Source organism: Frankliniella occidentalis, unplaced genomic scaffold (genome assembly GCF_000697945.3).
Source record: "Frankliniella occidentalis isolate FOCC.00 unplaced genomic scaffold, Focc_3.1 Scaffold191, whole genome shotgun sequence".
Taxonomy (NCBI): domain Eukaryota; kingdom Metazoa; phylum Arthropoda; class Insecta; order Thysanoptera; family Thripidae; genus Frankliniella; species Frankliniella occidentalis.
In genome coordinates, this window is record NW_026267317.1 from 259,173 (window position 1) to 272,584 (window position 13,412).

General features: G+C 41.6%; 1 protein-coding gene across 2 annotated transcripts in view; it reads left to right on the plus strand.

The window, feature by feature from the left end:
* The window catches only part of LOC113213575 (uncharacterized), a 42,325-nt gene that overhangs the window by 23,895 nt on the left and 5,018 nt on the right, over positions 1–13,412 (plus strand). Inside the window, exons 4-9 of one of the 2 annotated variants that reach the window (XM_052272150.1) lie at positions 3,511–3,718; positions 4,319–4,398; positions 7,971–8,316; positions 9,239–9,501; positions 10,839–10,961; positions 12,429–12,626. In XM_052272150.1, the coding sequence (XP_052128110.1) occupies positions 3,511–3,718; positions 4,319–4,398; positions 7,971–8,316; positions 9,239–9,501; positions 10,839–10,961; positions 12,429–12,626 (1,218 nt within the window). The remainder of the gene's footprint in view (positions 1–3,510; positions 3,719–4,318; positions 4,399–7,970; positions 8,317–9,238; positions 9,502–10,838; positions 10,962–12,428; positions 12,627–13,412) is intronic. The other variant, XM_026432682.2, reaches the window with a different exon arrangement.

Sequence of the window (13,412 nt, forward strand, 5' to 3'; positions counted from 1 at the left end):
TGACATCAGTCTAGCAGGGTGTCCACTCACCGGGAAATTCCGGGAAATCGGGAATTAGCCGGGAATTTTGTGGCGCCGGGAAAAATCGGGAATTAGCCAGGAAATTGCCACGGGCACCGGGAAAATTGTAATTTTCTTGCAAGCGTAGCGCCGCCGTGGACAATGACTAAATCCTATCGTTCAAATAAAATGTTTTTTTATTTCAATTTTTTTTTACTCGATTGCATTACTCTGAACACCCTATTTTAAGCGTCTCAGTATTTTTGCACGATTGCTATACTTACCGAAAAATTGGCTTGAAAAGTCGTTTTTGGGACCGGGAAAAACCGGGAATTAGCCGGGAATTCCAAAGGGCACCGGGAAGTGGACACCCTGTTGCAGACTCAGCCCTTTCAATTATGTTCTACTACTTCACTTGTTCCGTTCTGTGGTTCCGGTAAAAACAGTGTCTGTTTGTTGTTGTTTTTTTCAGGGAAAGGGGAAACTTTAAGGAACTGCCTAGGTGAGAGGAAAACTTCTAAGATTTCGAGGAAGTCACCCCGAAAAATTTGGGAATTTTCCTCATTTTTGAGAAGATTCTTCTGAGGCGAGATCTGAGGAGTTCTCAAATATTTAAGTTCCTCCTTAAGTTTTCCCTTTTGCCTAAAACAATCAGACACTGTCTTACCGTGGAGTATTGCAGCCTTCTTTAGTATTTGGGCGATTTCACAAATAAGATGCATGTCGGTGTCCGAGAATTCAACTCATCTGTATTTCTCCCAATCGTCACCGTAGCTAAAACGAACACATTATTACCAAAATATAGCGTGTCTGATACTTGGCAAGCCCATTTAAGGGGACACTATGGTGAAAAAAAATGAGGACATTTTTGGTCTAAAAATCGCAGTTTTTGAAAGATTCCCTGCGCAAAGCTATTAGGGATGGAACTTTGGGGCTCATATGCATTTAATGGTTAGGTATTCAACTTTATTTGCCGGCATTGTCAACAACAACGAAGATGTCTAAGCCACCCACACAAGCCAAAGGTACTAACTCCTGAAGAGTTTTCATGGGCTTCCCATTGGAAAATGTGCTGAGGACACTCCTGTTGTTTGATTTTGATATCCATACCGAGTTTTAATATTAGTGTATAATAGAACATTTTAACATAAGATTTGGCAATATAATTCAAACCAGTTTGCGCATGGAACTTTTCAAAGATAGGACTGTTTTAACATATTTTAAGATTTTCATAGCTTTGGGTGGCTCCTAAAATTCTGAGAAAGCTAGAGAAGGTCCTATTTTGTGAATGCTTTAAGAAATTAAAAGGGAAAATGTTCAGAAACATAGGCTCCCAGACTTCCAAATTTCACCATAGTGTCCCCTTAATTGCTTTCAAACACATTACATCATCATTAAATATATCTTAAACTTCCCTAGCAGACGGAAAATGCGCTGTCCTCGACCCCGCTTTACTGTCTGTTTTCGTTATCATCGCTCGTACCTTTTTGAACCTGGTCAAACCACCCATGTTTTTCGTTAAACAACTCTATGATACATCGTATTACTGCTATATCGAGGTCCCAAAACATTCAACAGAAGAGAAACGAATACTTTAAAAAGTGTCACCAGGTTTGTCAGAATTCGTAAAACCGTTGCAGTTATCTCAAATTTCTCGTAGCGTGCAGTGTGTAGTTAGTGCTCACCGTTGTATAATAAAGTAGTAGGAGTCTGGTGGTCAGAAGGTGATCAGGTAAATATAATTTTCTTCGTTTTGAAGTCCGTTAAACTAACCCTATTTCGTGCGTGACAAAACCACAACTGAACTTATTATCAGGGATAGGAAAGTTACTTTTAAAAATGTAACTAGTTACAGTTGCAGTTATTTTTGCCAAAAATGTAACTTGTTTCCGTTACAGTTCCTTTTTCTGAAAGACTACAGTTACGTTTACATTTTTTTCGCCAAAAATTGTAATTAGTTACAGTTATCCCGGTAGTTTTGAGTTAAATTGGTCGTAGTTTTATATTGATTATTTTATTAGTGTCCCTTCTGGCGATTGAAAAATTGTTTGCAAGATAGGCGGCTACGCATCATTTAAAGTCCGCAAAACTCTACCTTCCTCTCCTCGCCGTCTGACTAGGCTCAAAAGGGACTAGCAGTGGGCAGGCGCGGGCGGGTAGGGGGGAAGGGGGGGGGGGGCACTCTTTTCTTTGTGCAGCAGGCACAGTGTGTTGCGACTATTGCCGGACAAGCGGGCGGGTGGATAACCCAAGGTCGCCAAGGCCGGGCGAATGTGAACCGTTACAAATTGCAGAGTATCTCGAAGATCGGTCTGTTGAAACGGATATACGTATAATCGGACACCGTGATGAAGGGGACAAAACTCGACAATTTTGAATAAAACACTATTAGTCTATGCTACTGTTTTCGATTGAGATAGTTGAAATAGTTAATTAGACAATTTCTGAAGTGGTAAAGTAACCCTGACAAAGCTTGAAAAACAAAACATTTGTTATTATGCCTTTTGTAGGTTAGGTGTGACGGAGGGAACATATGCTAAATATTTTACAATAAATACTTATGGTGCGGAGCTATTTTCAATTGAAATAGTCGTGTTTTAGCATGAGCAAACGTCTCCAGTTGTAAAAGAACCTTGCCACATCATTATGGTACAAAACATATTCGAGGTAAACCGTTTGGACAGCCACCCTTGCCATTTTGGGGGAATCACCCAGAAATAGGTGGCTTGGAGCTCGCTAAAGAACGTTTTCTTTCTCCATAGATACCCCTAATGCATTATAGATAGAAAAACCTCCACTTGCGAACGTTTTCAAAAACGAAAAAAAAAAAGCGACCCAATATGCATCTTATTTGTGAAACCACCAATTTGTCCAACTGTCGGGCTCTTTTCTCTTAATCTCTACTGGCAAGGTAGGAACAATGTCTCATTTTTTAAGGGTAAAGGGAAAACTTTTAGGAACTTCCTAGTTCGACCAAAACTCTTCAGATTTTCAGGAAGTCTCCGCAAAAAATGTGGGAGTTTTTCCTCATTTTTTTGAGAAGATTCCTTAAAATCTGAGGCGAGATCGGAGGACTCTTCGTCAAACATGGGAGTCCCTCTAAGTTTTCCCCTCTTCCTCAAAAAATGAGACATTGTTTTTACCGTGCGGGGCTGATGTGAGTGAGCCTGAGCCATTGAAGTTGCCCGTAAGCTAGCAAGCTGAAGCAAGTGTTTAGAATGAAGGACAAAAAATGAAGCGAAGTAAAAAAGATTTTTGGTTTGTTTTTCGTAACACTTGAACGGCTGGGATTCCCGATTCTGAAAAATGAGGTACCAGTCAAAGAGTCACTGATCTATACTATTACCCAAACAGTTTATGGACGCCTAACCAAGGTTGAATTAACTGTTACTTCTACCGACGGATTTTTCTCACAGCGTTTGAGATACACTTTATCTTTTGGGCTTTCTTAACTTGAACTAGCACCGTGTGGCCTCATGACGTGGAAAATATAAACTTTTCTGATTGCAGGTAGCAGCTTTGCGATCGTCAGAGAAGTCGCTGAATGATCTGATTCAACAGCTTGATAGGGAGGCACTTGGAAACGAGTTTGATTCCTGCCTTGCTGTGCTAGCAGCCGAGCAGTCAGACTTTGCAGCGCTGCGCGAAGGTCTGGTAGCGGCGCAGGTAGCGGACGGGACCAAGTGGGAAGACGCTATAAGAGCGGCTCGCTGGAAATGCAAGTACCGTTGGTGCTGTAATTAGTGCGAACCATAGTTCCGGAGTTATGGGATCCGGTAGCCTTGGGGAATGCGAGGGGCCCCCACTTGCAAATTAAGTGTACAAATAAGTTTGCGCGTGTTTGTATCAATTTTTGGGGGAATTGTTGCGCAGTTTTTCGCTGATTTAGCGAGAGTTTCCGCAAATTTACGCGAGTTGGACGTGAGGAAGCGAGGGGGAAATCACTCATGGGGTGTACAGTGATTTTTACTCTGAAAACTCAACAGTGTACATTGTATGTGTATGCTGATAAATCAGCAATCATTGATGATTGCTGATATGTCAATGGCATGATTGCTGATTTATCAGCAATCATCAATGATCATGTTTAGGATTTTGGCTAATATTTCATTTAAGAAGACGGATATCATCGCACCTAGAAAACCGTTTCTTTAAATTAGAGAAATTTCATTTAATTCAACGAAAATTTCGTGCTAGAAACTGAAGAAAAATAAATTTTGAAATAGCGAAGTAAAAGCATTGTAGACCAATCGCCTCACTAGCTTCCGGCGTCGTGATGCTATTTAATGGGTACAACGTGGTGCTTCTTATTTTGCAGGCTCGCATCAGGGATTGGCAGCGTGTGCGTCCCACCTTAATGACGTCTTTATGAATACGTCAACGTCGTGCAGTCTGAAGGTATGTCAGGGAACACTGTAAAAAGTTTTCGTGATTTTACGAAAATAAGTATTACGAAATGCGTCGTAAAAAATAATTTACGCAAATATTTCGTTAGGGCCAATTTACGAAACATTTCGTAAAGTTACAAATATATTTCGTAACGAATGCAAATAATTTCGGGGTCATATGTAATAAAATTTGACAAAATATATGCAAATTTCATACCCCTTAGTTAGAGCTCTGGATTTTACGAAGCAATTCCTAAAATAACGATGTATCGTAATTGGTTACAAACAAAGTTTTCGTACTAGAAAATTAACCGAGAAAATTTCGTATAATCACGAAATTTATTCTTACAGTAAACTCTGTTGCTGACAGAATTACTTTTTTCCGTATGATGTTCAGTCTTGTCCGGACCATCGTTACCGTTGCGAACGGGCGAACGTACAAACCCTGAGCGTTTTCCATATTTTGCCTTGTCGTCGAGTTGTGTGTCTTGTCCAGGGCCGCGTGTCTTATTATCAAGGTCAACGTTTCCGAACGGATAATACTTTACGTCTGCTATGTGGTCCGGGGCAATTGTGCACAACGGACCAAAAACTACTATTTTTGTATCTTTTACATTTTTTTCAAAGCAGCTGGCCATTCAGCAAATAAACTCATCCCTCTACCCTCATGAAAAATTTCAAAGTCTGTTTCAAGCTGTGAAAAACAATAACACAGATTTAAGGTAATAGCAGTAAAAATAAATATTTTTCTTAGAATTAAAGAAAAATATGAACCACAGTGAATGATTCTCCACTTACCAGGAGCTAGCCTGAGAAATCCCGCAATGCTGGATATTTCTTTAAGTAGTCATTTACAGTAATGGATCCACTTAGGAGATTTCTCATGCGCAGCTTGGAGGTTTCTTTCCAAACTTTAAGGACTTCAGACCAGGGATGCTTGTTATTACTCAACCATAAGTCATTCTCCTCATACAATATTGCATCAAACTCATAATCTGAAAGTACTTGAACAGTTATGTTATGCCTGCAGCAAAACTGAAAGACCACCCACAAACCAACATGTGTACATACCATCACCAGTTGCCAAAGAAAGTCTGTGTGATTTCCCGATGTTGAAGGTCTGGCATCTGGCTTCTTGAGCAAACCACCCCGTTTGGCTTTCTTTCTGAATTCAAAGTACTTAGTAATTAACATGCCACGGCCTACACTTTGGTTCCTCATATGGGAGGATGATGCCACCCAATAGGGTTGCCCCAAAAAACGCATTTTTTGATTTTTGAGTGGGCATGTTGGCCAGAAGGTGCAATTTGGTGTATAGATAGACCATGATTTTTATTATGAAAATGGAACAATATTTGACCCTGCCGAAACGAGCTCAAACCTTAACATTACTTTCTTATGGGGAATTCTACTAAAAACTACAGTTTGGGCCTGGAGCTCAAAATATTACCTGTAGATGAAAAGTGTTGTAAAAATCGTGATCTACGCGAAAAACCGAGTCTGACGACATGCCACTTGCCAGTATCTGCCATCGCATTTCGTAGAAATTATTCGTGAAATAATCACTTTTTTGCAATTTTTTCCTCAAAAAAGTGATTATTTCACGAATAATTTCTACGAAATGCGATGGTAGATACTGGCAAGTGGCATGTCGTCAGACTCGGTTTTTCGCGTAGATCACGATTCTTACAACACTTTTCATCTACAGGTAATATTTTGAGCTCCAGGCCCAAACTGTAGTTTTTAGTAGAATTCCCCATAAGAAAGTAATGTTAAAGTTTGAGCTCGTTTCGGCAGGGTCAAATATTGTTCCATTTTCATAATAAAAATCATGGTCTATCTATACACCAAATTGCACCTTCTGGCCAACATGCCCACTCAAAAATCAAAAAATGCGTTTTTTTGGGCAACCCTAGCCACCCAAATATCCTAGAAACAATTGTTTAAAAGTTACACTTATGATTTGTTTATAAGCTATTAAGAAAAATAACACAATATCTGCCTTACACATACCTTACTCTCTGAAGGGAACAATTCTACAATGGATTTAAAAAAATTCAACTCGGTGTCATGGGGCAGCCTGTAGATAAGAGATGTTTTACAACAGTGAAAAAATGTTTAATTACCAGAAAGGTAAGACTCTGAACTTTACACTTACCTTCGCTCCTCATCATCCTTTAAGTAGTCATTTAAGATAATATCTGCTAGAAGATTTCGATGAGTGTCATCCAATTCATTCTTCTCTTTATAATAGTTAAGGACAATCTTTCCATTTAGGCAGCTCCTACAAAGTTCCTTCAAATCCTAAAAAGTACAATAATGACAAATTTAAATCGAGATACAGTTTCGACCCAAAATACACTAATGTTTTGAAATCAAGAAACACAGACTAAGAAAATAGAAAGTGCAAAAAATCTCTACTCACAGATTCCTCTATTGGTGACGCACAGCGCCTTTTCTTCCCAGAGGTACTATTAGAGCTTCCTAAGTCACGCTCATTATTCTTGTCCTCAGAGACATTGGAAGAATTTGGGAGTGTGAAGCCACTATTCATCTGAGCCAACGTGGCAAACAGGTTGTCCTTATCACCTACATTCGACACAACTGCACTTGATTTGGTTGAACCTGCTCTACCACTTGGAGAGATTTGTGGACTATCAAACAAAGAGGAAGGCTCTCCACTTCCACTTGCCCGTTCTGAACTGATTCTCGTACTGACTTCACCACTTGGAGAGGTCTGTTGACTTCCAAATGAAGAGGAAGGCTCTCCATTTCCACTTGCCCGCGTACTGTGTTGGTTTTAGTACTGATATTTTGTTCCTACACAGCAAAACAGAATATTATAAAATAAGTGACAAAACATGACAAAACTTTCCTCGCAAAAATATTTCTGAACGTACAAGTAAATTATTAAGAGCCCCCACCATACCCACAACCAATAAAATATTATGAAATAAAGAGCAAACACAGGCAAAATAACTCCAGGGTGTTAATGAACAAATAAATTAAAAAAATGTAATGGTTAATTAATTATAAACTAGCTTAGGCAATTGTTTACCTTGTTTACCTTGAACGCATTTGGGAAGCACTCTTTGGAGCAGTCCTTAAAATGCAACCGGGGTACCAAGAATGTTAAACTGTCCTCCTAATTTTGATTAGATATTTTCCGTACGTGCACAGCTAACTTGATTGTGGAGTACGGCTAAAAATTAGTTGCATAGCTAACAGCCTTAGCTGCACAGCTAAAACAAGAGTCCTAACAGAGATTAGCTAGTCTAGCTATTTGTTTTTTCTGCGTGTACTTATGGTTTTTTAAAATTTGGCATGTTTATGCATAACGAATTTTTTTTGTGTGTGTGAGTAGCTATTTCCCACGAAAAGGGGAAAAACGCTGTCACCCTGCAAAACCCCTAGGGTAAAAGAAAATCGGGGATTAACACTTCCATGGGGCCCCTTGTAAGAGATATAGTATATGGATACTAGAGCCAACATGCTCATTCTCGGCCAGATGTTAGACCCTGTTTCCTTCAACAAAAACCATATTTTTATTATTTTGTTTTTATATTTTTATTTGATTCTTAGTTGCAGTGTGGTGATGAGGTCCTCTGTGAAATGGTCCTACCGGTGCAGGGGAATGCGGCTCTGAGACTCCTTGTCTGCAGCGCCGCTTGCGAGGGTCACCTGCATCTGCGTAGCCCAGGAGAACAATCTTCTACGGATTGTGCCAAGCTCATCAAAGGTCCCATACTTTTTGTAAAGGAGAAGTCTTCTGACCTTCAGTCAGTTTCTGAAAGTGATACACAGAACAAAACGAAGAGTTCAACTTTTGCGGATGGAGCAGGATCTCATGAGCTATCCAGGCAGCTTTCGGTTTCGTCGAATGGCGAGACGCGGACCGACGACTTTGACGAGAGTTTCTCCCACTCAGGTAAAACGAAGACTTTGATTTCGTAGATACAGGGTGGGTGATCCGCGCCGTCTTTTTTAAATGCTAATACTGTACCGGATTCATGCGTGCGGGCGGGCTTGCCTACCGTCGCTCACCATGGCGCCTTACGGCGCCGTGCGAGTATGCAACTCATCCGCAAGTTAGAATCCGGTACAGTATACACAGTAAAAAAGCTTACGAACTAGATACTTGGCAACGTTACGAACAATTTTCGTTCTTTGTATTGCAAAAAAAAATTCGTATTGCTAAGCTATTGTTTGTAAGGCTAGACAGGGTCTTACGAACAATCGGTTTGCATTACGAACTATTTGTTCGTTAGCTTATGAACAATTAGTTCGTAAGCTTATGAACAATTAGTTCGTAATACAACGCTTCAGAATCCTTCGTAAGGTACGAACGTTTTGGTTTGCATCACGAACCCATTGTTCGGAAGCAACTTACAGTGCAAGCATTAAAAAATGACGTCGTGGTTCACCCACCCTGCATACCTCTTTCCCAATAAACAGTAAGACAGGCACACACATGTGAAGGGACATTTTTGGCCTTAGAGAGATTACAGGAAGCAGGTTTTTACATTCGCTTCCGATGTGCTTACGTGCACACTATCATTTCGTTACTGATTTTTCGCCGCCCTTTTTCAGTACTGTTTTTGGTTTTGTTTCTAACCAGCAGAAATAATGACTATAATTTTCTATCAGCTATACGTGTTATTTCCTTTTCACATTACTGGCAATTTGACTTTTTATTAAAACATTGAACAAAACTAAGTATAGGGAATAATTTACAAATTGATCATTAATTCCTGCGGTAGAGAATTCTAACGTTTTAACTGGCAAAATAAACAGAACAGGTCTATGAGGGTGTACTGATCACCGGACTTCTGTACCTATCCGTTTTGCAGCGGACTCCACGCACATTGTTTGGGAAGAAGTTAGCAACGCCGGCTGGTGGTCATCGAGGCCCATACGAGTCGGGTCTAAGGTCCTCCGTGATCGTTCTTGGCCCGAGGAGTGGACGTGTGACGTCGACGTGAGCGGCCATCGCAGCGAGGGCGTTGTGACTAAGTTAGATGGAGATCTGGTCAGCGTCAGGTGGGACTGGAACGGCAAGGAACTACAAGGCTTTCCAATGGAAACTCTCAGGCCTCTTGCCACGTCCACAGAGGTAAGTCCGGGTAAAGTAGGTGCTCGGTTTGTCAAGCAGTTATTATGGCCTTCAAGGCGAAAGTGGATAACTTTCACTACGCTACACGCCGCTGTCTTATTCAGAAATTACAGAAACATAATTTTATTTCTTGTTTACTCTAAATGGCTAGCTAAGGGCAATCACTGGAAATGCAAGTGTGTGAATGTCGCTCACCTGCAGGTGAGCGACATTCCATTCGTACACTTAGGGGGGTAAAGGTGTGAATTTTTCCTGGAAATTTCACACGTTTACCCCCTTAAGTGTACGAATGGAATGTCGCTCACCTGCAGGTGAGCGACATTCACACACTTGCATTTCCAGTGTAACTCGAACCAGCACCAAACATTCGTGTTCATAATGGAGTTCACACTGTTAAAAAATATGTCAGAACTTCACAAAGAATTCTACGTGAAAAATGTTTCCAAAACTATTTGTTACATTTTTAAGGATTTAACGACATTTATTCGTAAACTATGTGCTACAAAGAAACTTTGTGAATTTACAACAAACCCGAGTGGGAAATCACTAGGGTTCGTAGCGTACGGATTATTTCGTGGTATTTCTCCTACCATTTCGGTTATTTCTCATGCCATTTCGGCTATTTCCCGCCTATTTCGGATTATTTCAGGATATTTCGCGCTATTTCGGAGTATTTCAGGGGAGTATTTCGCGACTATTTCACCGACTAATTCGCGTCTATTTTCGTCTTTATTTCGCTCTATTTCGCCTGTATTTCGGACTATTTCGCAGAAATTCCCAACAAAGTATCGTTTTCTTTACATCTTAAAACTGAATGGTGCAATGTCGAAATTTTTTTGTCAACTGGGATGCAGATGCAAGAAATAATAGCCTGCTACTGTATTTGCCATTGATGTGAATTAAACCGACCCATTAAAAATTACAATTTTTTCTAGAATTTAACAGAGACATGTTGGTGTTTCTTAATTCCGTAGATTTCATAGATTAAAACGTAGGTCATTTGTAGATTGGTTACAAAGGAATGTTGGAAAAGAAAAACACGTAGATATTCTGGGAAGTACGAACGAGTGTTGGGATTTTAGTTCCCAGAAAAGTATTGTGATTTTCAGATCTCTTCGTCTGGTAAAAGTGTTGTAAAATCGCAATTTTTTTTAACAGTGCAGATATAATATTGTAACGGTAACTAAACATAAAAGTAACTTCTTAATTACATTTCGTAACTCAATTTATTGCTGCCTAGCACTCGATTTAGTTTTAAAGTGGCACTGATGCTTAAAGAGCTATGTAACATTTTTTGTGGCTGTGCGAACACCTTTCCTTGTTTTTTGATGTTGCAGTTGCTAGAAACATGGAATGCAGGTGACGTGGACGGCCCTCACGCGTACGACGCATGGTCTATCTTTAACGCTGATGTGCCGAAAATGTCCACTATGTTACTGTCGTCTGGGCGTTTAAAGGAGGTATAAGTGCATTTGTAACTTATTTCGCTTATGTAGTGACCGTACTACTACTCAAGAAATTCAAGTGTCGTTCAGTATCACAGTTTAAACTGCAGGACCAATGGTACTGCAGTTGAAACTGTGGTACCATTTTGTGTACTACAGTTGAAAGTGTAGGACGCGACTAGTACTACAGTTCTTTTTGTAGGACACCCTGTGTCCGACAGTTCAAAGCGTCATTCCTAGCTCGATACTTTCCGTCGATGAGAAAGGCTTAGCCGCGCGACCGTTGCAGAAAAAGGCTTGGCCGAGCGACGGGTGCTGAAAACGGTTTGGTCGGTGGGAGGCTGCTAAGAAAGACTCAGTTGCATTTTGGCCGCGCGACGCACGTGCACGTTTGAGTTTGAAGCGCTAGGAAAAATCGGTGGTGTAAGTTGTAAATTTTCTGAAAATGGTAAACGATAGGTGAAGCATTTCTGCGTCGTTTGCCGCTACCGGGTGTCCAGAATACTATTTGGCAGCTTGATGGCTGGGTACGCTCTGCCTGCAGGCGCGGAGGGCGAGGGGGGAGCGGTGGAGGTAGCGGGATGCGCATCCCGCACCCCCTACCCCCCCACACCCACCCCCCCCCCCCCCCCCCCCGCACGCCCTCCGCGTCTGCCCGCCAGAGCGTAGGCAACCCGTCAAGCTGCCGCGTGGTCCCCTGACACCCGGCATAGCTATAGCTCATAAGTTAAGCACAGACAGACGTTTTAGACAGTCCCTTAAAGCAAGAGAGGACTGGGAAAGGAGAGGGTACTGCGAGCCACCCCCTAGAACACGGTGCCTTTAGAGCGGTTAAAAATATGGAGAGTACTGGTCGCAAAAACAACTTGTTCGGCGTACTCCCAAGGGATGGGGAAGTTACACCGAAACTCTAAATTAACCGAAAACGTTCACAGTTAAAATATATATACCCGTTCAAAAATCTCCCTTTCTCGTATGTCGATGTGTCTGCTAGCACCGAGGCTAGCACAGTTCCTCTTTCCGCCACCCGTAGCGCTGGATGTACGATTTCGCCGCCATTTGCCTTCTGCTCTTGTTTACGTCGTTGCGTAGGCACAGCTGGCCGATTACCCACTTCAAATTAACATTTTCACCTCTGGAATAACTCATATCGATTTAAAACCCCCCGAGTGGAACTGCGGGACACGGCGCCGTCAGTAGATCGTCCCTTTCTGGTCAGCGCGCTGCGACGATGTACCGACGAAGGAGTGTCCTAATTTTTGACCTGGCTAATATTTGGTCCAAGTTAACTATTCGCAAAGTAGATAACCACCTTAGCTAACCAACGGCTGCTATCTGAAATTAGCTAAATTAGCAAAGGGTTTTCTCTGCGTGTTGGTAATTCCGCAAGGAAGGACTTTGGCAATTATTTTCATGACATTTCCATGAAATCCGAACTTTTCCAACCGTGTATGGGCGTATGATGTGGCTGCATTGTTTCAGGTGCGTACCCTAGTCGGGCTTCGCTGTCGACTTAACGAGGGCCGTTGGGGCCACTTGGTCATCCGTGAAATAGCCCCACGTGTCGAAGTTCTAGGACTAAGCAATACTGATGACGATCACTTGCACATGGCTGCCACACAGATGCCTTGCCTACGTGCATTGCACCTCACGAGAGTGACAAGGAAGCAGCTTCTCGAGGTAAGTATGTAACTGGCCCCGTTTTGAATTCATTACTAATATGGATAAGATAACCGTTGATCTTTTAACAAAGCCCATCTCTGTAACTCTAAAAGTTTCATCGTTTTCCGACTCGAGCCTTGTCTCCAAGGGCCTAAGTACTCCTGTCCTGGCTAGGGTCCATAACTTAACACACAAAGTACCCACCCCACCGGCATTGAAACCGTTATTTGTGTTATAACTTGTAACGTTAATTCGACTTCTGCGACGAAAAGTTGCTGATTTGATTACGCGAGGTTGAAAAGGAGCAGAGCAGAGTGGTCCATGGCCCATCCAGACGCACTTAACAATACATCGAGCCCGAGCCGGTTTTGGTGTCAGGCAATCTTCATAGTTTCTGCAACAATCTTTAACTCTCACGCAAACTTTCCACATGTTACGTCGAATTACACAGTTACACAAAATAGGTGGGGCGTAGTCTGCCGTATGCCTGTGGGAATGGATCCTTCTCATAGCCGGGCAATTCTAGAAAAATGCGGAAGTGAGGGTCAACTTTCAGATTTCATCGTAGCGACTAGCTTGGGACGGTTTCGGATAGCCAAAAGCCCGAATTTTTATGTTCTGCAAAGAAATCGGCTAATTTTTGATGCCTTTAGTCTATTTTCGGACCTTCAAACAGTGCGTTCGTATCACGTAACAGTTAAGCAATTTTAGAGATGTCTGAAACGGGCATAGAAATGGGCTTTCCTGATGGAATTTTTTTGGTGTTGTTTTTGAATATTGTTCGGTAGACATTCTTGAACAAAT